The 25,545-nt window shown below is 41.4% G+C and overlaps 1 protein-coding gene across 1 annotated transcript in view; it reads left to right on the top strand.

Moving 5' to 3' along the window:
- Positions 1-25,545, top strand: part of PKHD1 (PKHD1, fibrocystin/polyductin) — a gene marked incomplete at its 5' end in the record, with an annotated part of 169,925 nt that overhangs the window by 92,387 nt on the left and 51,993 nt on the right. Inside the window, 4 exons of the mRNA XM_027901487.1 lie at positions 1,916-2,068; positions 2,567-3,445; positions 4,671-4,833; positions 6,815-6,975. Coding sequence (XP_027757288.1) covers positions 1,916-2,068; positions 2,567-3,445; positions 4,671-4,833; positions 6,815-6,975 — 1,356 coding nt within the window. The remainder of the gene's footprint in view (positions 1-1,915; positions 2,069-2,566; positions 3,446-4,670; positions 4,834-6,814; positions 6,976-25,545) is intronic.

Below are 25,545 nucleotides of genomic sequence, written 5' to 3'. Positions count from 1 at the left end.
TCATATCTTACCAAGGTCAATTCTACTTCCTTGAGGTTTCTTCATTTCTTTCTCCACGTCATTTTTTTTTCTTACTGTTTCTTACCGAAAACATGATGTTCAAGATTGCACAGAGTAGCTGATTCTAACATGAATTTCTGTGAATAGAATTAATTGAATGCTGAATCATTTGGGAAACTTTTCTGGTGCTTCAAGTTAGAGCTGGTTAACAGAGAGATAAAGTAAATGAAATTGTAAAGGAAAAAGAAATGGAAGGGTTTAGGCCTTTTGCACAATGGTCTGAAAAATTATTTCAAAAAACCCGTTTTTCAAATTTCAAAATAATTAGATTCATGGGGTTTCAAGCACAAAAAATATATCAATTCCATGGCATGAAACCAATGTACTTTTAACCTAGTATGTAAATAAACATAACATCTGTATATAACTCTATTTCCTGTATAGTCTGCATGGGGCCTATATTTATGTGGAAAAAGGGATGCAGTGTTGATAATGTATTTACTTTTATTTCAACCAATAAAGTAAATTTATTACCATCAATTTAACAAAAGCAAAAGCATTTTATTAAGAGGTCAAATTCTAGAACTCCAAAACTAGGATTTTTCCTGTTTACAGGTCAAATTCTAGAGTTCCAAGACCAGAATTTTTCCTGTGTGTAGCAATATTTTTTCAAATTGATTTTTATTCAAGCTTGTAGGACCAGAAATTAGGATGATGGATAAAAAAGTTCAGAAATATCATGTTTAAAATTCCTGGTGCTTTAATGGCTGTGCCAGTAATCACAGCTTCGCTTGGAACTGAGCCCTGTTCTGCAATTATCCACAGGGTTAATCAATAGTAGCCTCCATGGCACAGTTTTTTACGACAATTGCATTTAAAAAAAAAAAAAAGCAGTTCTAAAGACATCTAGACTCTATTTCCATTAGTTTATGCATGGCCTTTCCTTTTTTTTTTTTTTTCCAGGTAGGGACAAAACCTGCCAGTCAGTCTCGTGGCCAGAGAATTGTTCTTAATCTATTTCCTTAGCTAATGTAGATATAATAAGTGTATCACGGGGTGAAATTGTTGCATGCACATTGAACAATGCAGCAGTTGTTTGATATAGATAAAAAATTATGACTGAGGGGAGAATGATGAGTAATGTAAATAGTGGGATTCACCTGGGCAAATGGAGATACCCACAATAAATATTCACACATGAGTTAGTCACTCTCAGCTCCCTTGATGATTAAGCAGAGAAATACATAAAATACATCCTTCTCACTTGTATATCATCTGCCCCTAAAGCAGGTGTATAAAATACACAACAATTTCCACTTGAGAATTGCCTTTTGCTCTTCACTGTGCAAAAAACCAGTCAGGATAACTAAATCATATCTGCAGATGTCTAAAGTCACACGAGATTAATTCAAACCAGATAGCTCCATAAACTTGTGCAAAAGTCTCATTTAGAAAGGTGTTGAAAAAAAGTCTTTGGAAAAACTTTTAGAAAACACACACAAGCAAGTAGCTTTTTAGCCCTGGCATTATTCTGATCCTAAGGAGAATTCATGGAGATCAACTCTGCAGTGGGCTAAAGAGTAACTCCAGCACACAGAGATTTGAAAAAAATGAAGTGTGAACCTGTTCATTGGTTTGGCACCTGCACACCGCAGGGAAAAGGTTTAGCACCTTCTTTTTCTAAAAATGATATATCTGGGTAAAATATAAGCACAGGGTGAATATTTGATGGGCAGGTGGCCTTTCTGGTTTTGTGTGGCTGCACGTAGGTTGTGCTGGAGGAAAAACACACCTGAATGTCAGTGCAGATTCTGCAGAGGAGCTGTTCATGAGCTGTCAGGCTTTATGTCCCTCAAAGCTCTGGTTTATAGGTATGATAGACACTTATCACATTTTCTCTCCCAACAATCCCCAGGGCGTTCCCATGACACGGAAGACGGGAGACGCATCCCTTTGGCTGCGGAGGTTGGACTCCTAACACGGAATGTACAGATCGAGTCGGATGTGCCTTGTGCTGGGAGGATGGTGGTGGGACATTTCACAGGCTCCAGTGGGACAGAGTTTGAAGGTAGTGGAGATTCACTTGTCCTGATCAACCAGACTGTCCAATTCTGCCCAAGAAAGTGCAGTGCAATAACATGTGCTCTGCAATTCTAAGCAAACAGTTACTGTTAGCAAGTATGAGACAGTTACTTTTAGCAATTATGAAACTAATACTAAATATTACGACATATTATATTTCACAATATATAAAATATAATATTATACACAATATTCTCTATATTATTATATATTACTCGTATAATAATATGTAATAACATACTAAATATAAACTAGTAGCACTAATAACTCATAAATATGGAATATGTTTTAGGAGGGGCTGCTCTGTGCTTTGTTGGGTTTTACTAGGGCTTTGTATGTATTTATGAACAATTACCAATTAATACAGCACACTGACAAAGTGTCTGTTACCGTAGGTCTGAGTGCTGTTAAAATGCTTGCCCTTCTAACCAGTTCTTAGGTAGCTTTTTAAGCTTTTATGTCACGATGTTCAATCTCATTGCAGGTGTCCTTCAGCTTTTAAATACTGAATTTTTGAACTTTGGGCCCCCTCAGCTTTCTGCCATTGAATTCAGGAATACATCCCAACAGTCCTCGGTGGTGTCATCCAGCATTAATGGCAGCTGTGGAACTGGCATTAAAGCAGTCATGAGCAACGGGATCTTGTTGCAGGACAACATGGTGTTCAACACAGTTGGACCTGGCATAGATTTGGAAGGGAAGAATCACTCTCTCATCAGGAACCTTGTTATTCTGAGCAGGCAGCCAGCAGGTTCATTGCACTGGGTTGCTGGAATCAAGGTGAACCTTGCCATTGGTGCCTCCCTCTGCGGCAACGCTGTGGCAGGTTCTGAGAGAATCGGCTTCCATATCAGGGGCCAAGAGTGTTCACTAGATGGAGGATACTGTAGTGAAAATGTGGCACATTCAAATCTCCACGGTGTTCATCTGTACCAGGAAGATGGATTTCAGACCTGCACTAGAATCACAGGTTTTCTATCCTATAAGAATTATGACTATGGTGTCATGTTCCACCTTGGAAGCAGCGTGATCATGGAAAACACGGTGCTGGTGGACAACACCGTGGGCCTCATGCCAGTGGTGCACTGTCTCTCTGCCAAGCAGTGCCACATGGGGAGAAGATTCATAGAACTTAGAAAGTCAGTGTTTGTTGCCACAAGCTCAACTTTTGACTGCCTCAGAGACAGGATCCAGCCTCGCTCAGCTGACCCAACAGCCAAGGATCGAGCCCCACACTCCCCTCTGAGAGGCCGTGTTGGGATTTTGTGGCCTACGTTTACCACTGTTCCCAGCCGAAGGCCAGAGAACCCCTGGCACAAAGCTGGCCATTGTCCAAAAGTCCTGGGACTCATGAGGATGAAAGGTTGGTGTTACGTGTCCACTGGCCAGGCTATTCTGTTTTTCTTCCCATTTTTCCCGTTGAAATTGTAAAAAAAAAAAATATCATTGGGTATTTTTCACTTTCTGAATCTACTGCAGTGAAATTGCTGCCCCGAGAAGCTGTGGTTGCCCCATCTCTGGAAGTCTTCAAGGCCAGGCTGGATGGGGCTTGGAGCAACCTGGGATAATGGAAGGTGTCGCTGCCCATGGCAGGGGGGGAGAAACGAGATGAGTTTTAAGGTCCCTTTCAACCTAAACCATTCTGTGATTCTATGATTCTATGATAATTACATCCAGCTGTAATGTATATATTTTAACCTCAAACATACCTGTGTTCTGTGCTGTTTTTCCAATTGATTCATCTCTGATCTACAGTTACCTCTATCTAAATAAAGATATCAAGTCTAGGAAGTGAATATCACACTTCATATAGAATTTTCATAGAACATAATAACTACAGCTGCACAGGAACTGTTGTGACCTTTATCGATATAAGGGACTGCACAAGAGGTTGAAAGTCAGTTATATATCCTGTATCTTCTTTTCTAGTGAATTTTCAGTCCCCAGAGTAATATTTAAAAATAGCAAGATTTAGTTAGCTGGTTACAGTGGTGAGATCTAAAGACATCACTGCTTTTCATATCTTTATTCCTCACTGCTACTTATTTTTGCAAGAAAATTCATTATCCTTTTTTTACTGAAGAATAAGAAAGATAGAGAGAGACAGAGGTGCTCAGAGTCCCACAGAAAACTGATGGCCAAACATGGATTTTGTAGCTGCACAAGAGTTCAGGGCCAGAGCCAAGCAGGTTTCATCAGACCCAGCTCATCTTATCTTAAACTCTGGCAAGTGGATAAACCATCCAAGGCAGGTTGTCATTAAAGTAGCTCTTACTGGTTCAAATGAAAATGTAATAACCATTCTTGATTTTTTTTTCTTTGTCAGTTACTATTTTCTTTGATTTCATTTCCTACGGGCATGACTTGGTTTGTGTCAGCTTAAGATATAACTTGACTATGGAACACTCTAAAGACAACTGAAGATCTATGAACAATTCTATTAGTCTGGTTTAAAAATAACTTTTACAGATATACATGGGAGCAATTTAACATAGATAACATCATGGAAAAAAACCCCTTTCCTATCTCTAGTTCTGACACTCTTTTAACCAGTTTTTCTTGCTTGATCTTCTCTTAATCCCTGGCAGAAGTCACCTTTACTGGTTTTACAAAGAGCTGCTATAGTGAAGACAGGGATGTTTGCATCATGTCCAATGCTGATCATTTAGGCATCATGCCTCTCATCACAGCACAGACATCAAGGATGTTACATGTCAGTGAGAAGGACAAGTTCTACTTTCATCCAACAAGGTAATAGGCTTCATTCTAAACTATCTTTTTCAATAGTTTGAACCTAAAAACGCACATAGTCTTGGAATTACCATCCCCTCATCTCTGCTCTTGTACTGCTCCTGTCAGAGAAAAATGAGCGAGCTTGGGCATCAAACAAACATGCACAGAAAAACCTAAGTCCAGAAAAAAGAGAAATGGGGAAAAAACCAAAAACTAAACACAAATTTAGTTTATGGCAATCTTTTAAAATGTGAGGTTCATATTCCATCAAGGTGCATCTCCAGACCAACCCTCTTGAATTTCCTCTTTTCCTGACATTTGTATAGCAAAACAAGCCTCACATATCCCATTTCTTAAACCTCCATCCTGAGAATCTCTGACTTGGCCTCAGGCTGCAGAAAATGTCAGGACCCCCAGCAAAAAACCCTGAGACAGGGAATGTCCTTTTGGTCAGGGAAGCAGAGCTTGATTTGTGCCTGCAGATCACATCAGAAATGTTGATCAGCACTAGGCAGGCTGTGAGATGTCAAATGATTGCCAGAACTGCTCCTGCCCAGGGAGAATACTGTCTGTGTGTGGAGGAGTGTGGAGGAGGGAGGGGAGAGCTTCCTCTGTAACCTTAAGTCACTGCTGGTTGCAGTGGTTTAAACATACTCCATCCCATGGAAACCACATGCCTATTTATTTATTACGATCACCCAACACAATACAGAGGCTGTGTCAGGAAAGCCTTGAAGTAGCAAAAAATTTCCAGCGTGGACTCCAGTTGCCAGTCAAAAATAATTGGAGGTGTCCCACACTGCTATGTTTAGAGCCCCTCCAGCCTTCTGCCAGAATTTTTTACTTTATTCTATATTTTTACTTTTTGCTCTGGGCATTAGTTTGCGTGTAGATTTCTGAGCCCTGTCCAGCTTGTCAGCTCCCGTTATGTTCCACTCTCGTATCCATCCCACAATATTATGCTATTAGTGAGCTGCTGAATCCAGTGCAAGAGCTGGTGGTTTTTTGAACGTGATGAATGCACATGGATTACTGAATGCCTCCTTAGTAGTCTGCTGAACCTCTGAGGGTGATTACATCTCTCAGTGCTCCTCGCGCAATATCTGCATGTATTTATTTATCCCACCTTTGCAACTGCTGAGCTTGAACCAGGCTGTGGCTGCAGTTGTTCTGCTTCAGCATCCTGAAGGGATACCTTGATGGATATGTCCTGTCAAAGAGAAGGTGAGCATTGCCTTGGAGCAGGAGAGGAAATAGAAACATCAGGGAATACAGCAAATCCGTTACGTATTTGTCTTGTCTCATTGGTAGACCTAACCAGCAGAAATGCTGGAGCTTCTGAGGGATGGTCAAGAACTGAACCAGCTGTTCAGAGGAGCTGTGTTTGTTCTCCACCTCTTCTGAGCTGGGTTGACTGGGGGAGTTGGCCTTTTTGTTCCTCTGCCCTTACTGAAAATCTCTGCCTATATCTCTTGGCTGCATTCAAGGCACCAGTAATTGGGTTTTCCCCAACCCAAGACCAAGAAATCCTAAATTTTTTTCAAGTTTTAATGTGAATCCCTGCAGCAAGCTGAAAATGTTTCCAAGGACTTTACTAATTTACAAGTCATTGTATCTTATTGAATTCTGTCATGGGAGTGAGATGTTCAGTTGACTAGCTCCTTTAAGCTGTGTTAAACCTTTAGACAAAATGCAGTTAAATGCACTTTGGATTCTCAATATGTGATTCAATTCACTACACTTCAGTGATCCAAAAATTAGGCATGTAATACAAACAAGACACTAATCTCCTTCTATAATCAATATAGACCCGTATTTAGGAGATGATTCATCTCAGCTGTCCTATCTATATGTCAGGTGAGGTGAGTTACCCTCAATAAACCTCTCCCATTGCAGGTACTTCCCTGTGTGGAAACCAGTCTTTAATGACCTAGAAATTTATAGGCTTTTCTGGCTGTTTCAAGCCATTCAAAATAACATTACCTTTCTTACCCATCAGTGTACAAACCTCTGAAGACACCACGTTCCCTGAAAAGAAATGCAAAGGCTCAAGGAAGGCCCTTTTCAAGGATTTGGATGGAAGTGTCCTGGACCTGGAACCACCTGTTTCCGTGTTCCCAGAGTCAGAATTTGAATGGACGCAGTTCTACTCACAAGCTGGTGAGTGAACTGTGCTGACTGGAGTATTTGCAAAGTCAGGCAGACATTTGACCCATGAGATGTGACTTATCCCAGGCTTTCACTGAGATCTACAGCTGAGGCTGAGATGGTGGTAGTCCCAGCTTGTGTGATTCCTTTCCAGGATGGGTGTTGTGAATTACAGTATGGAAGTCTGGGATGACTCAGGCGTGCAGCTCTGTGTCCACCAGTGCCTTCTTGCAGAATCATGTCACTGGGAATCCTCAGCCCCTTTAGGGTTTAATTTGTTAGATTAGGTGTTAGACAGAATTTATTCCCTGTGAGGGTAGTGAAGTTTTGGCACAGGTTACCCAAAAAGCTGTGTGGCTGCCCTATCCCTGGAAGTGTTCAAGACTAGGTTGGAACCTGGTTTAGTGGAAGGTGTCCCTGCCCATGGTAGGGGGGGTGGAACGAGATGAGTTTTAAGGTCCCTTCTAACCCAAACCATTCCATGATTCGATGATTCCACCTGCCCCTTGCAAAATCCTCTGAGAGCACTCAGGGACATATGCCATGTAAATGCTACGTTACTGCAAAATAATACCAATAACTGGCCCAGCAAGGGTTTCCATCCATATCCCACTGAGGAGATAATCAAGCTGAAAACCCAATCCAGAAGTTTAAAGACCCCTCTCTCCGGTTTAAAAAGGCCCACTCTGCTCAGTAACCACATTCTGAAGGTTCACACAGCAAGGCTCCATTCTCATCCTGATTAAAACTCTGCTCCCTGATCCCAAATAAACTCTTTAATTACAATTAAAGTTTCCTGTGCCTGCTGCTCATGGCTGCCATTTTGCTGAAGAGGAGCATCGTTTGTGACTCCGGCGGTATGGGAGGCGGATGGAAGTGACTAATTAATCCTGTTTCCCTTCCCACTCTAAAACTGATTAAACACTGGAAGAACTTTAATCTTTAAATAAAATGTCGGATGTGCAAGGTTTTTCCTCCAAGGATCCTGCTCTAGCTGGCTGCTTACAAGGGTTGATTAATGTGTTGTCTAGATGCAAACACTGATTTTTACTGTACCTGTTCCACCTTAATTATGAATTACATGCAAGCACTAATGCCCTAGCACTATTACCACTTAGCACCTGCATATTAATGCATACATTTACATACAGAACCTGGATTTTATTCAGACTCCCACCATTTTTAGCATACCTTGGCACACAGTCACAGGCGTGTGAGGAATCCCCACCATTTAAAATGCACTGACAATGCAACCTGCACTCCATAGGGTTTATCTCCTTGTGTAATGGAGGCAGCAGCATATGGTAAATGCCTCCTGCCTCTGAGGCTATAACGAAATTGCTGTGTTTTCTACTTGCTGCCCAAATCTGAATGGTGATTTTGTACCCCCCTCCCTTCACAACTGTGTGTTAAATTCCTCTGTGTTTCTCATTCTGACCCGAGGTTCCTTTCATCTTGAGGCTGACATTTGGAAAGGCACAGCTTGATGAGAAGGTGAATTCATGGTCGTCTTCTTCCCTTCTCTACGCCCTCCTCCTCCTCCTTGAAAGTTGTAGCACTGAGAAAAACAGGCCCCCCCCACACTAGACAAATCTGAGAAAAAGCTCAGCTTTCCTGCTCCCTCTGGTCTTCTGCCAGCAGGACCAGGGAAATGGTCATCCTCCTGTGCTCAGCGCTGGTGAGGCCGCTCCTCAAGTCCTGTGTTCAATTTTGGGCCACTCACTAAAAGACATTGAGGCGCTGGAGTGTGTCCAGAGAAGGGCAACGGAGCTGGGGAAGGGTTTGGAACATAAGTCCTATGATAAGCAGCTGAGGGAGATGGGTTTCTTCAGTCTGGAGAAAGGGAGGCTCAGGAGAAACCTTCTCACTCTCTAAAACTCCGTGACAGGAGGCTGTAATGAGGTGGGGGCCAGCCTCTTCTCCCGGGAAGCCAGTGATAAGTCAAGGGGAAACGGCCTTGAATTGCACCAGTGGAAGTTCAGGTTGGATATTAGGAACAATTTCTTCCCAGGAAGGGTGTTCAGCCGTTGGAACAAGCTGTCTAGGGCAGCTGTGAAGTCACCATCCCTGGAACCATTAAAAAAAAACCCAAGTAGATGTGGCACTTGGTGGTATGGTTTAGTGGGCATGATGGTGTTCATTTAAAGGCTGAATTTGATGCTCTTGGAGGTCTTTTCAAACCTTAATGATTCCACGATTCTGTGGGGCCAGATTCCCCCTTGGTATGACAATGATAAAAGGCCAGTGAAGACGGTGAGTTTATAGAATAATAAAATCATAAAATGGTTTGGGTTGGAAGGGACTTTCCTGCCAAGGGTGTTGGAACTAGAAAATGTTTAAGGTCACTTCCATACCAAACCATTCTATGATTCTATGACACATTTATATATATATATATTGACTTTAAACTTCCAGTTTGGAACACCAGCTTGAAATTACTGTCCCTCAACCATTTCTAGATATTCTGATCACTCCGGGGAAGCAAACCAAAACCCTCAATACACTTCAGGGAGGTAAAACCCAGAAAGATATTTTATCAGAATCAAGAATACAAGAGAGGCATAACTAGGGCACAGGGGATCATTCAGAATGATATCAATGTTCCTGAATTCACATGGTGTCTTTTATTGAAGATGCAATCAATATAAAATTTATGTAATATATTATTTGTATATACTTTTTTTTGTTTTTTACTTTGTTTTTCTCTGTTCCTGGTCTTTTACCTGCTGTGTCAGCTCTTTGCTCATTGAGCAAGTTTTTTTATTGTGGCTTTCTGTAGAAGAAGAGTTGTTCGTGTCAAACTGAATTTTTAGTTCTCTGGATAAACCAGAGAATCCACAAAGAAATCAAAACAGGAGGGAACAGATCCAAGATTTTTGTTGCTATTATTACTTCTACTGAAAGATAAAAGGACCAACAACAAAAGTGGGTTTGAGTCAAACAAAGCATAATTAGTACTTTTTGCTTTTTTTTCCTTTTAAATATAATGCTGTAAAAGTTTAGAATTAAATGTTTTCCAACACCCTTCCTCCTAAATCATTTATGAGAAACTTTCAAAATACCATTTTTTCAAATTATCCAAAACAATTTAATGAGTTTAACATGAATTTGTAATTATTTTAATCTCTTTGAGCTGCCATTTTTGGATGACAAAATGTTTTTCTCCTAAAAATCATGTCTATACTAAACCTCTTACAAAAGAGCTTGAGGCCAGGCCTGGAGCACTAAATGGTGCCACGGTACAGGAAATACCAGAATCATAAGCTATACAGCAGAATTAGCTACAAACACGAGTGTGTCTTTCTGAGGAATTAAGGATAAGTGAATAGTTTGTGTATTCTACTGCTTTTGTGTCCAGGTTAAAACCCCTGCTCCACAAAGGAGAGCTGATGCCACCAACATTGTGTAGTTAAAGGTTCAGACATTTGTTTGCTATCTGCAATGTTTGTAGGACTCATATATTATGAGTCCCATATCACATTATCACAGTTCCTCACATCTGTCATCTGACAACAGATGACTCCCAGAGATATTGAATTTCGTTGTTTTTCCTCAGTGGAAATGTAGCTGAGGACCAGAGACTGGTAGAACATCCCTCTGTCTCCAGATTCCATTGCCTCCACTGTCATCATAGAGCCATGGAATTATGGAATGGTTTGAGTTGGAAGGGACCTTAAAGCTCATCTCATTCCATCCTCCCTGCCAAGGGCAGAGACACCTTCCACTGGAGTTCACTGATGTCCTCTCTAGTGATCAAAGAGGGATTGACCCATTAAGGGCAAAAATTAAGTGGGTACTTCACAGAATCTGAGAGAGGAAACCAAGCCTTTCAAGTTTTAGTCTAGAGCCTGCAGACATAACTTTTCTTCCTGCTGGCAGACACATTCTAGGCATTTTTAAAAACAATTAGGGATGAATAACCAAAGAATTGTAGAACAGATCAGTCTGGAAGGGACCTCAAGAACTCATCTAGTCCACCCTTATGTGGGAAAGGGAAATTATCTACCACCCTGTCTGACTGCATCTTGAAAACCTCCACTGATGGAGACCCTGCCACATCCCTGGGGAGGTTGTTCCAAAGAATCATAGTCATAAAACAGTTTGGATTGAAAGAGGCCTTAAAGCACATCCAGTTCCAACCCCCTACCATAGGCAGGGACACCTTTCACTAGACCAGGATGCTCAGAGGCCCATCCAGCCTGGCCTTGAACACTTCCAGGGATGGGATGTCTTGTGGTTGTTCTCACTGTTTAAAAAAAAAAAAAAAAGTTATTTCTTGTATTGAGGTAAGACTTTTCCCAGTGCAAATAGTACCTGTTGCCCCTTGTCTTCTCCATGTGTCTCCTTGTGCAGAGAAACCCTTCATCGTTTCTGTGGCTTCCCTTTAAATACTGGAATACTGTGATGGGGTCTCCCCTGAGCCTTGTCTCCTCCAGGGAGAACAGACCTAACTCCTTCAGCCTTTCCTCACAGGAGATGTTCTCCAGCCCTTTGATCATCTTTGTGGCCCTCATTTGGATCCTCTCCAGTTCTCATGTACTGAGGGATTATGAAGTTCTGGGTTATAGGGTGTACCTATCATGTAATATGTTCTTCCTGTTGTTAAAGTGTTCCTTGCATTCCCTGTGAATAATTGCATTTATTTTCTACTCTGCACTAGTCAAACCTGACACCTCCTTGTAAGTTCTTTCGATGCAGTAGAAATGTCAGTGATTTTCAGGTCTGTAATGCCTGATATCCCTGTGGGATAGACATGTATTTCGATGTTATTTTCCCAGGCAGAGAATCTGTGACTTGCCCAAGATCAGTCATTTAATTAAAGCAATTTAATGTCATAAACCAGCCAAACTCTGAACCCAAAAGCACCCTACCCTCTTCAGGCAAGTTGAAGAGTGTGTTTGCATTGACTAGAACCACCCAAAAGTGTATTTTACACACTATTTTTTATAAAAAACCCATGCCTAGACTAATTTTTTTGAACTTTACTGAACGTTTAAATTCTGACTGTGATTTTAAACAAAGAAACCTCCAGTCTTTCTCCCATTTACTCTTAAAAAAATATGAAGGAATATTTTACTTTTAAAAAGATTGACTCAGCTTTAGTGTGAATCTGTTGGTGAGAGGATTAGTGTGCTGTGGACAGTTGAACTTTTTGTCCGACCAGCAGATCCCTGAGATTATGGGTTTTTTTGGTGTCAAGACAAATCCAAAAGACAAATCCCAAGTTGTGAAGTTGCTCAATAGTCTTGCTTGCTCTCTAGAGATGATCAGTACATTATCTAGATCATAAAAGAAAAAGTATTTAATTTGTAAATGCTTGTCTGAAGCAATCACATAGACATTTAACACTTTATATCAACAACTATTGCAAAAAACTGTTTGAAAGATCATGTAACATTGAAGTTAAAAGTCATAAATGAATATGCAGAAGTTTGTTGATTTAATCAGAAATGAGATAAAATGTCAGATTTTGGTATGACCGGTCCAAAATAACTGGGGATACGGGTCAAGGAGTTTTGTACAATTTGCTTTCTTCTGGTATTTTTAATTATTGAATAAAAAAATCATAAGTGATACTTGGGGAAGTGTAGAATTTTGACACTAAGGCTGCCAGTATCAGTTAAGGCTAAAGCTGGGTGAAAATGTTGCACCATAAATATTTAATATCCCAAGGACTATGATTAGCCACACCTGCCATACATAATCATGTGTAGTAATTAAAGATGCTTGAGAAACGAATGCAGGTTTGGGTAAATTTGCAAGGAATGGAACATATGCAATATTGGCCTGAAACATTTATTGTTTTCCTCTGGAGCTTTTCTCGTTGTTGCTGTTCACAGATAGAAATTTGCTTTTTCTGCAATAAATGGCCCATGCAAAATGCATTGAAAGTAGCAATGTAGGACATTAAAAGAGCTGCTACTAAGCTATTGCTTTATAAACCCCAAGCCTAATATGATCAGAAAATGCTTGTAACTCTTACTTAATTCTCCTGAAAATGTTTCCCTGGTAAAGATTTCAGTAGACCTTAATTAAATGGAGACCACAGTCGAGAACAAAGTTGGGAGGATTTTTTTTATGCTCATGGGAGAACTAAGTTTAAAGTAATCCAAAGGGGAAATTAGTTATTTATATGTATTTGATATCTGTGTGGTGGCATATTAGGGGTGACGTGGTTGAACCTGCTGAATTAAAGAATCAGCTGTGCTGAGAGCAGCGTGGCAGAGTGAGGGACATCTCTGTGAGGGGGAGAATTCACCAGCTGGGAAAGAAGATAAGGCTAGAAAGAATGGCTTTAAACTGACAGAGGACAGGTTTAGATTATATTAGGAGGAAATTCTTCCCTGTGAGGGTGGGGAGGCCCTGGCACAGGTTGCCCAGAGAAGCTGTGGCTGCCCCATCCCTGGAAGTGTCCAAGGCCAGGCTTGGAGCAACCTGGGCTAGTGGAAGGTGGCCCTGCCCTTTGCAGGGGGTGGAATGAGATGATATTTAAGATCACTTCCTACCCAAACGATCCATGATCTGGATGCCACCATGAAACTGTACCTTAAGGAACAGCTTTGTCCAAGAAAAACACTCCTGTGCATGGTTTGGTTTGGTAAATCATGGAGAAATAGAGCAGAGTTGAGGCTCCAGCAAACTGGGTCAGCACTGGGGCTGATGTGGTCGTACCACATTTCCATTTCGAAATGCTATAAATTGCATTCCCTCAAACTCTTCTTCATTTCAGACTCTAAGAAATAGCAGTTTTCCTTTTTCAGGGATGCTTTTCCCTTAATTCTGAAGCTAGGATATAAGATGGCATTGTTCATTGTCCATGTGATCAGCACAGAGAAATGTGTACACACACGTGTATATATATATATATATATATACACACATATATGTACATGTCCAATTGTATAAGCCTATCAAACTTTATCTTTTGTTCCCATGAAGGATATCAAATGCTTTTCTTGTGGTGAATCCAAAAAAACCTTGGGCAAACCCATCCATTTTTCATGTTTATTGCTATAAATGGAATTTAGCTTTTTATGCCACCCTCTCTACTTCTCTAAATTCCCCAGGTTTTTTCAAACATTCATGCACTGGTGTTCAGCTGCATAAAATGTAAAATATGTGTACATATCTATTAGGAATGATTATCCAAATGAATTTTGGAAAAACTGATTAGGAAGTCAGGCCCCTGACTAAGGGAGATAACCTTGCCCCTTAGGATAGCAATCCTTTTTGAAGACGTGCCAGCAAATAGTTTATGCCTACAATTGCTATCAGAAATTCTTGGCTTCTCCTTTTAGCCTTAATTCCTGAGGATAAAAGAGCAGGTTTGTCATTTTCCAAACTCAACTCCTATATTCCAGAAGCTATGCAGAGAAATGTCACCATTTTAGGAGTTGATGAAATCTTGGAGAGCCCTGTGTGACAAAAAAAATAGCTCAGTGCCCCCAAAACACCAGGTCACCTTCATTAAGGATTCTAGTTGAGGATTTGATATCCACCTCTGTCGCTTTCTGTATATAAATGTCATGTCTGAAACCCAAGCATAAGCTTTTTTATCATTGACATGATGAGGCTGCTATTTCAGGATGGTGGGTCTTAAATTATGATTTATAAAGCATCGATGGTCCATGAAACCTGAATAACTGATGGAAACAACACTCATGGATTTATTTAGGAGCCTGACAGTTAAAGGATATAAAAGAATTATTAGGCATTTGGAAAACAGGAGAAGTGAAGAATGGCTGGAAAAGTTGGGTGCCTTGCTTTTGAGGAGAAGAGGTGGATGAGCAGTTTAGGAGCTGCCTTCAAAAACATGAAAAACTGTTGTGGACTAGAGAGAAATCAATTACTCCTGAAGTCTGTGGAATCAGAAAAAAATGGGCTGAAGTTTCATCAAGGGAATTTTAGGTGTTGTGAGGAAATACTGGAATAAAGACAACCAAACACAGGTGTAGTTTGCCTGAGTGTGTTGTAGAATCCTGATCAGTGTTAACATCCTTGTATGATCCATCTTTTCCTGAGTAGAGGGAGGATGGAACAGATTAATTCAAATGTCCCTTTCAGGACCTATTTTCAAAGTTCTTAAGGATTCTCAGTGGTCTGCAGGAATCTTTGAGGTCTGACAGTGATTTATGGCTCCAAAGGCCAGGGTGTTGTAGTAGGAAGGTTTGGTAATTAGGATTTTCTAAATGTTTCTGATGAAGACAAAGAGTGATTACTAGGGAGGTAATTAGTGCAGAGAGATTCTCTCCCAATCCATGTCCTTGCTTCCTCTGATCCAGTCTACCTGTTCTTGTGGAAGGCTAATGAGCTTGAAATTTTGTGCCATTTGTAAATGTAAAGGTTAGTCCCATGGAAAATGGTGTCCAGTGTCTGAGTGAGTTTACAGCACCAGGGAACCAAAACCAGCACAGGTTGCCCAGAAAAGCTGTGGCTGCCCCATCTCTGGAAGTGTTCAAGGCCAGGTTGGACAGGGCTTGGAGCAACCTGGAATAGTGGAAGGTGTCCCTGCCCATGGCAGGGTGTTGAAATGAGATGATCTTTCAAGTCCCTTTCAACACAAACCATTCCATGATTCTATGGCTCTATTCCTTATCTGGGACACCTCCTCAAAGCTCAGAAGCTCAGATATCATTCCTGTTCTCCCAAGGCATTGTTTCACTCTTGTTTATCATTCCTACTTCAGTGATGCCCACAAATCTGAGTCAGTTGTGGGGCTTTATTACTATTTGTTTCCACCCAGAAACTTTTCTCCTGACTTTGGAAGAATTAAAAAATCATAGAATGGTTTGAGATGGAAGGGACCTTAAAGATTATTTTGTTCCAACCCCCTACCATGGGCAGGGTCACCTTCCACTAAACCTCAGATGCTCAGAGCTGGCCATCCAGCCTGGCCTTGAACACTTCCAGGGACGGGGCAGCCACAGCTCCTCTGGGCAACCTGTTCTAACACCTCATCAGCCTTACAGTAAAATATTTCTTCCTAATATCTCATCTAAGCCTTCTCTCTTTCAGTTTGAAGCCATTTCCCCTTGTCCTGTCACTCCAGGCCCTTGTAAATAGTCTCTCTCCATCTTTCTTGTTGCCTCCCTTCAGGTACTGGGAGGCCACAGTTAGGTAACCCCAAAGCCTTCTCTTCTCCAGGCTGAACAATCCCAGTTCTCTCAGCCATTCCTCACAGCAGAGCTGCTCCATCCCTCTGATCATCTTGATGACTCCTCTGGACTCTCTCCAACAGCTCCATGTCCTTCCTGTGCTGGGGACCCCAGGGCTGGAGGCAGCTCTGCAGGTGGGGTCTCACCTGAGTGGGGCAGAATCCCATCACTCAACCTGCTGCCCACATTGCTTTGGATGCAGCTGCTGAAGAAGCTGCTGATGTTAATAGTCAAACCAGGGGACTTCAGGAGAAACAGAGGGAAGTGGAGAAGTGAGCTGGGATGGAGGTGATGGTTCAGCCTCTCTAGGTTTGATGGATCTTACCTTTGAGGAGTCAGGATGGTTGTGTTTATGCAATTAAAAGGAAAAAAAAAAGAAAAAAGAAATGTAAATTGCATCCTGCAAGCATAACTACATTATTTCCCTTAGATCTTAGAGGCATATCTATAACCCAGCCAAACTGCCGAGTGTGAGTTTGCAGGAGGAGCTTCGCAGGGGAAGCACCGCATTTTGCAACAATTAATTTTGCAGAGGAAGCAGCCTGTTTAAAGACGCCTGCAGCAGTCACTAAAATATGTGTTGTTTTTCAAGGCCACCAGACACACAGTTGGCTAGGTTGGCTAATAAACAAAATAACAATGCAAAAAAAAAACCACCAAAAACCCACCCCAGCCTCGTGGGGTTTGCGGGAAGAAGGGATGAGAAATAAAATGAATAATGCTTACCTGCTAGGGGTGGGTGAAGTCTATAATTGTTTAGCCCCCAGCAGATCCCTGCAAGGGTTAAAACTGACAAAGATATTAGTTGGTGACTGCTAAGATTGTTGGTTTGAAGCTCTGGGCAAAACACAGACTGTTATTTACCGGACTTGGTCGATTTACTTCTTAATGCAATAATGACCTGTGAAATGAAACGTGAGCTAGACAATTGTTCCTCATTGTTTCCAGTAAAACATCCTTTCATACCCCATTAAACCACCATTAATTCCATTTGAAAGAGAAGCAGGCACAAACACCAAGGGATATCTCTCTCTTTTCCTCTTTTTCTCTCCCTGTGACACTGATCAAGGCCTGTGGATAGAAATGCAGTTTTTTTACCAATTTTAGAGGGTGTTGGGTGGCCTGAGGGGGTCACATTTCTGAATGAACACCACTGAGATCTACAGGAGTGGCACCCAGAGGATCGCATTCCCGAGTTTTGCAGAACATATCAGCAAACCCAGTCAACTTATTGGTGTTAACACATCATGTCTCTCTCTCTCTCTTTTTTAGGCTGGCTTTCTATAAACATGAGATTTATGTAATCATGCAGTGTTATGCACGTATGTATGCGTGTGTGTGTGCATCGTTTCCCACCTAGTAGTATTGAACACATTTTCAATTTTAATCAGAAGTAGTAAATTGAGAAGTCCTCAAAAATAACAGACTCTTACATGTTGGAAAAAATAGGTCTGTGAAGAAAAACTTTGAGTGAAGCTCCCTGTACCCACAAAGAGGGTTATCCCATGGCTGCCAAGAAATGCTCTCTGGAGAGAAACTCCAGTTTTGTGTCTCAGCTAAAGGAGAAACTTCTGCACACTGGTACATGCTGGGGAATCCAGCATCAGCTCTGCACTAAAGCACTTTACATGAAACTGGTTTACTTTACACCTGATTCTCCTCTGCTGTGGCATTAAAAAGACACGTAGATGTGGCACTGAGCTACATAGTTTGGTGGGATTTGGCACTGTTAGATTTACAGTTGATAGTCTTGGAGGTCTTTTCCAATGCCAAACTTCCACAGGTTTCCCAATGAGTATCCAAACTGCCTCCTTGCTGCCTTATAGCCTTACCTTAAACCTGGACGATGGCATTTAATCAGTTCTTTGGCAGGGATTTACCTACGAGGAGTTTACTATGGAGAAATGGCCTTGATCCAAGAGTATCACAGTTTGACAGCCCATCTTTTAACATGTTCCATCATCTCACCTGTTTTTACATTCATCTCACCCTACTTTTATATTTTATTTTATTTAATACTGTATACTTTCATGTTATTTGCTGTTTGCTACACTAGATGCCTTTCTTTTCCCACGATAGATTTATGCCTGGGGAAAGATTTTGTCTAAAAGTTTGCTCAGAAATGGTTCAGCTGCAATGAACAAAATGAATCTTTTGTTTGGTGCATGTTAGAAAACAAATCTCTAAACTCTGGAACCTGTGGGCTTGTAAAGGTTGTAGGTTAACAGGGAAACAACTCTGTGACCAGTGAATTGTTTTCTATCCATAGTTCTTGTGAAAAAATGTGTCCAGAACTATGAAAATAAACTGCAGAGAGTCATCACTTTCTGATGTGCTGTGAAAGATCTAAGCTTTGTCTGTCGCATGTGAAAATTTCAGTTCCTGCTCTGCTGCGTTGTTTGAAGCAGAAACATCAAATGCTTTCCTGAGTATTTGGAGCCTAAAATCCCATATTCCAGCTCCCTTGCATTGCATCTGCTAATTAACAAAAGAATTCTGGGCACTTCATGACCCTTGTTGCCCAAGGCCTTGTTGTCCCTGGGAGGCAAACATGTGTTGTGTCCTAACGTTACAGACCGGGTGGGTCAGGAGCCAAAGGATTACATGAAGGCATCTGTGGTGGAATGGAGGAGAGACCTCAAAGTTTAACCAGCCACACGTATGGAATCAACTGGGAACAAGATGGTTGGGTTTTGATTAACCAGCCTTTTTGTTGAGGCACTTAGCATGATTTAGTTTGTGTAGGATTGAGAATTTTTTGCATTTATGCCTGTATGTGTCTCAATGACTATTTATAGGATCAAGTCTCATTGGCAAAAAAACCCCACACAACTAAAACAGGAAAAAAAAAAGAATTCTTGTGGAAAGACTGGATTGTAACTCTGAAAAAAGATGGAGAATGACAAGTGCAAAATCCTTTGTCATGCATATGAAGAGCAATGACCTGGGAAAATAAGTATCTTTTTTTTATCTTTCCCACTAATTCTTCCTACACAGCACGACTCTGATTCAGAGAGAATCATGATGTTGTGTTTGTGTGTATCAAACATGTGTGTTTATACACACACACAGACACTGAAGCAGTTCATCATTTCTTCCCTCTTATCTTCCAAATATTAGCATTTAATGAAATACACATTTCCTTCATTTATTTTGAACCTGCTCCAAGGCCAGCAAATACCAGAACCTCAAATGTTATGACAGGATAGATTCTTTATTGGTTTGTTTTCTTTTCATTCTTTCTGTTTTCACTGTGATTTTTAACTTTTTTTTTTAATTTTATTTTTTTTTTTTAAGATTATAGAGCCTTATGTTCCAACTCAAGGAGCCTGGCTTCCAACCGAGGTACACAAATATGTCCCAAAAAAATGTCCCTGAGACCCATCCAATGCAGACAGCTGTGCAGCAAACAGGAAATTGAGGAAGTCAGGTTCATCAGAGACACAGGATTTCCTTCTTGGATGTTTCAGATAAAGCATCTTTAATTTTTCCATGATGGATCAGGGCTGTAAAAGAGCCATGAGAAAAGCGGGGAAATTCTCGCCCCGTGGTTTGCGGGGCAGGGATGTGAAAGCAGAACAAAAAGACAGGTTCTTGTGGGGACCACCACACCTTGGCCACGTCGACATGACCTCTTCCAAACAAAGTCTCACTTGTCTGTCTGTGTTCTGGGCTGGCAGGACACGAGCCAGCTCTGAACCAGGAGCTGTGTCATGGGGACACAGAAGGGCAGGACTGCTTAGGATACGTATTGGAACAGGCTCCCTGGGACAGTGGTCACAGCACCAAGCCTGACAGAGCACAAGGAGCATTTGGATAATACTCTGAGGCACATGATGTGACTATTGGGAGTGGTCCTGGGCAGGGCTAAGGATTGGACTTGATGATCCTTGTGGGCCCCTTCCAATTCAGCATATTTTGTGATTCACATACCAGTGTGGTTACGCTTGAAGTTGGGCACGGTCCTAGACTAAGCTGTGGTCAGCACAATCTCAGATCTGTCTCCCTAGGGCAGTCTAAGTGCCCTCCTAGTTTATAACATGCTGTCCCAAAGGTTTCACTGCTGGCAGACCTGCACTACAGGAGCCAACGGGTTCAGCCACTGGGATGAGAGGAGCAATTTATTGTGAGACTGACCAGGAAATGCAGCCTGCTGCTGCAGAACAACCCAGCAAAGCTGAATTCATTAGAGAACTCTGCTAAGACCTTCTCCCGAGACTTTGAAAAATCAAAGAATCATAGAAAGAACTGTAGAAAGACTTGGGTTGAAAGGGACCTTAAAGACCACCTCATTCCAACCCCCATGCCATGGTCAGGGACACCTCCCACTATCCCAGGTTGCTCCAAGCTCTGTCCAGCCTGGTCTTGGACACTTTCAGGAGTGGGGCATCCACAGCTTCTCTGCGCAACCTCTGCCAGTGCCTCACCATATCCTGTGAAATTAGGTTAATTCTTTCTTTTTCCCTTCATGTATTAGCTTGTGATGACTCTTGACATTTCAGTCTATGCAGCATCTGGTATGGTGTGATTCCAAACTAGTTTGAGGCTCCTATGAAATACTGGGAAAAATGACAAACTGTTAATTACCCATGTCCATGTGGCATTACTAAAACAGGCAAGCACTTAGATGTCTGTTTGTGTGACCTTAGCTTGCCTTGCTCTCCTCTTGGTGCTTTTAGGTTTTGACAGTCTTGCATTTCATGATCACAGTAACAAGCAAGCAGTTTTGACTCATTTGGTCCAAAATCTAGTACCACATGTGTATACAAAAGAGATATGATTTAGAGAGAAGGCTCCAGGGAGACCTTATTGTGGCCTTTCAGTACTTAAAGGGGGCTTGTAAGAAAGATGAGGACAGACTTCTTAGCAGGTCCTGTTTGCAATAGGACAAGGTATTATGATTTAAATAAGAGGAGGCTTGATTTACAGAATCAGAGAATCACAGAATATGCTGAGTTGGAAGGGGCCCACAAGGATCATTGAGTCCAACACTTAGCCCTGCACAGAACCATCCCCAAGAGTCACAGCATGTGCCTGAGGGTATTGTCCAAATGCTCCTTGAGCTCTGGCAGCCTTGGTGCTGTGACCACTGCCCTGGGGAGCCTGTTCAGTGCCCAACCACCCTATGGGGGAAGATCCTTTTCCTGATATCCAACCTACACTTCCCCTGACACAAATTTCAACCATTCCCTTAGGTCCTGTCACTGGTCACTACAGAAATCAGTGTCTACCCCTTGTCTGCCCCTCACAAGGAAGCTGTAACTGCAGTGAGGTCTCCCCTCAGTCTCCTCCAGCTGAACACACCAAGTGCCCACAGCTGCTCCTCATATGGCTTCTCCTCAAGGCCCTTCACCATCCCTGTTGCCCTCTATCTAATTTAGACCAGATATAAGGAAGAGTTTTTTACAATGAGGGTGGTGAAACACTGGCACAAGTGGCCCACAGCAGCTGTGGCTGTGCCATCCCTGGAAACATTCAAGGTTGTGTTCAACAGGGCTCTGAACAACTCAGTCTAGTAGGGGGATTGGATTAGATGACCTTTAAAGGTCTCTTCCAACCCAAACTATTCTGTGTTTCTATGATACACAAACCAAAAATCAGCAGTAGGAGCAGCAACCACCCATCCCAGTTTCATTGTGGTGACTCAGGACAACGACTTAATGGAACATTTTGGCTAATGAAGCTGCAAGTGTCGAAAGCTTGGACAGAGAGGTTGCAACACCGAAGAGTAACTTTTAACAAGATAATTACTGAGGGAAAACATGCAAAAATCTTAATTTATAAGGCATGGCTTTGATATGGATATCATCGCTCCACCAAGTTCAAAGCACATGTGGTTGACAAAATGAGCACCACGGGGTTCTCAGGATATGTAGCATGGGTATTAATATAATACCTAGTTAAAATAATTAGTTAAAAAGAACATATTCATTTCCTAATGCATTTTTGGAGCAACAGATCAGTGCTTTGGGAAAAAAAAAGTCAACTAATTGTCATCGTGTTTAAGAAAGAAACTGGAAAATAACTATTTGCGTCAGGGGTAATTACATTGGATACTCAGTTTTAGATCAAGAAGGTGGTTATTAAATGTAAAAAATGATATTCATTTTAATATACATGTATATAAATATATATGATTATAAAATCATTCTGCCTTTTCCACTTGCTGAGAAAAGAAACCCACAGTGAGGCAGCTATCACAGCATCATCAGGTGTTCTGGAAGAACTTTTCAAATAAAAGGTGTGGATTTTTTCTTTCTTCTGTATTTTAGGCATGTCAAATTGACAATAGTACCTCAACTTGTCTTTGAAAATAAGTTGTCAAGAAAGGGAAGCTTGCAACTGCAATTTGCCCCAGAATGGAGGCCATGGACCTGAGCAATATATTGGACTTCTGCGTCCCTGCCTTTTTTCTTTTGTCTTTCCTACTCTTTGTTCCAAATCTGTGTAGCTGCCCAATAATTTTAGTTTTAAGAGGCCCTATTTTCTGGTTGCTTGGATAAGGCAATTTGAATTTAAAACTTTGGCATAGACCTTACTTGAGAGACCAATAGAGAATTTAACTTCTGGGTTTGACAAGCTAATTGGCCAAGGTTTAAAAACATCAGTTATGCAATAAAACTGCATGCAATTAATTAAAGGGAGCTGATTATTTTCAGTCAGGCTCTGTTCCTGAAACATCCTCCTACTCACTAATAAACTTTGTTCCCGCGGTGGTTTTTCTGAAATTAATAAGCACATTGCAAAACTAGGGTAATCCTGCCTCCTTGTTTTCCTCCCATGCTCACCAGGACGCAACAGTTACTGGACTGAAAATAAAGTTTCATCCCTATAAGGTCCATATTGAAAGAACAATAATTTTTTCCCTTCTGTGGGACTGATGGAATCATAGAATCCTTTAGGCCAGAAAAGCCTTCCAGGTTCATCGAGTCCAACTGTTACCCCAGCACTGCCAAGCCCACCACTAAACCATGTCCCCAAGTGTCACATCTACATGTGTTTTAAGCACTTCCAGGGATGGTGATTCCACCACTGCCCTGGGCAGCCTGTTCCAAAGACTGACCCTCCTTTCAGTGAACAATTTTTCCCTCTGAGAGATTATGGAATTAGCTGACCCAAAGCACCAAACTGGTTTGAGGTTGTATCAAAAATAAATATGAAACAAATAGGGGGTACTGTTCTATTGAATAAATATTCAGTTGAAGAAAACACTCAGCAAAAATTTTCCTAATAGCTGCAGAGAGTCCTTGGATCTTCTTGGACCTATTGATGCACCTTGTGATAAATTACTTAAATTTTCTGTTTATGTCTCACTCTGAGGAGTGACCCCATTTAAAAGCACAACTCACACTGGAGCAGGGCTGGGCTTTAGTGTCTCTGGTCTCTTTCCCTTAGGAGGTGGGCACAACTGCCTTCTTTTCATCTCTGGAGAGGGAGCTAAGAGATAAAACAACAGCAGGATGTGCGAGGAATTAAGCCTGGTTGAGTAGAGCTTGCTGTGGGATAAAGGAATAGGCTGTGCCAGTTGTTGAGGACTTTTCCAGTTCTCCAAGTCATAGAATCATGGAATGGTTTGGGTTGGAAAGGACCTTGAAAAATCATATTGTTCCCTGGGCAGGAACATCTTCCACTAGCCCAGGTTGCTCCAGGCCCCATCCAACCTGGCCTTGAAGACTTTCAGGGATGGGGCAGGCACAGCATCTCTGGGCAACCTGTGCCAGGGCCTCAGCTCTTTCACAGGGAAGAATTTCTTCCTAATACCTGATCTAAATCTATCCTCCTTCAGCTTAAGGACATTCCCCCTTGTCCTATCACTGAATGCCCTTGTAAAAAGTCCCTCTCCAGCCTTCTTGTAGGCCCCCTTTAGGTACTGGAATATTAGGTTTCCCTGAATTTAAATACTTTTATTATACATTATTAGAGGTAGAAATAGAGCCACTAGAAGTAACTTTATCACTGCAGGAAAATTATATGACGTTCCCCTTTATGTGTTTGAAACCACAGGGTAAGACATCCAAATCAGCTTTAGAGAAAGTATTCTGCCCAGCTGCCAGTGAAATCTGCTTCAGGTGGTTGGTTTGGATCCTTATGCAGGGTTGGAAACCTGCTTTCTCCATTGCCTCTCTAGAACCCAGGGATACAAACTTCCTCAGACACTGAAATTTGTGACTGAAGGAAGAAGGAAGCCCAATGGAAGCCAGTGACCACACATAACTAAAAAAATCCCTTGCTCTTGGAAACCCTGAGGCTTTCTGGAAAAAGATCTGACTCTATTTATGTCTGAACAGCATGCCAGAGAAAAGAACCCAAAACCAAGTACAAGTGCAGGGCTGCCCACAACAGTATCATGCAAAAATGAGTCCTATAGAGCTTCAAGACTGGCTTAAAAAGTCAGGATCAAGTTTTAACATGTTTCTAGTGAATTATTGGAGGCAGTGGCTGCTTTGGGAGGAGTATTCAGCATTTATAGATAGACTTTATCTCTCATATCCCTGCCTTCCAATGCAATCCTTCAAGGACAGTTTGGCCTGCAAGTACATCCAATTCCTTTACTATTTCTTGATGTATCTTGTCTCATCCACTCTTTTAGTCACTCAGACCTCCAGTGACCAGGTGTTCCATATTTTGTGTGACTGACAATGTCTGGGTACAAGGTATTCATTAGGAATTCTTACTGACAGTGAATACCTCCATGTTTGGCAGACTGAACAAGTCACTCATATTTTCTAATGTGTTTAGGTATTTATATTGGATGTTTTCTTGGTTATTTTTACTGTCCTCTCTGCAAAGTGAGTATGGGTCCCAATTCAGCAGAAGTCAGTATAGAAGTTTACTTATTTTGACTGATTTTATGTAGATGTTGTTTCCAAAGAAGCCCTTTGTAACTAATAACTCTTCACTGCAACCCTGGAAGGCTCACAAGTTATGGGATGGTGGATTAAGCAAGAGGGTGGGTGGGAAAAAGTCAATAATAATACCAATAAAAAAGCCATATTTCTGATCAAAGCAGAAAATGCTTGAATAAAGATTATATTAAAAAGAGAAAAATGTAGAGGTCTTGTTAAAACCTTTGGGTTAGTGTCCAGTTATGTGGATTTTCCCTCTAGTGCTTATTCTGGCATTCATTAAACCCTGATAAGTTACATAGAAACACTTGAAAGAATGATTAGAAATGCTATGTGTGAATAATAGAATTGCTTAAAGGGAAATGAAAATTCTTAAAGGGAAATGCATACTGACATGGAAAGTGAACTTGTGCAATTTTCTCATTGTCCAGGGATATTATCTTATTCTTCTTATTTTGTAGGCTTTGAATCTGTGTGCTTTTACATTCACAGTTTGGGGGCTTCTTAGGAAAATCGTATTACTGCAGTGGGAGGCAGATGTGCTGAAGGTCTTTTGAAAAGCAAAGTCTCTTTTTTTTTTT

Source organism: Empidonax traillii, unplaced genomic scaffold (genome assembly GCF_003031625.1).
Source record: "Empidonax traillii isolate 1590-97213 ecotype Southwest subspecies unplaced genomic scaffold, ASM303162v1 scaffold788:size291989, whole genome shotgun sequence".
Taxonomy (NCBI): Eukaryota; Metazoa; Chordata; class Aves; order Passeriformes; family Tyrannidae; genus Empidonax; species Empidonax traillii.
This window is presented reverse-complemented; position numbering and strand designations above follow the sequence as displayed.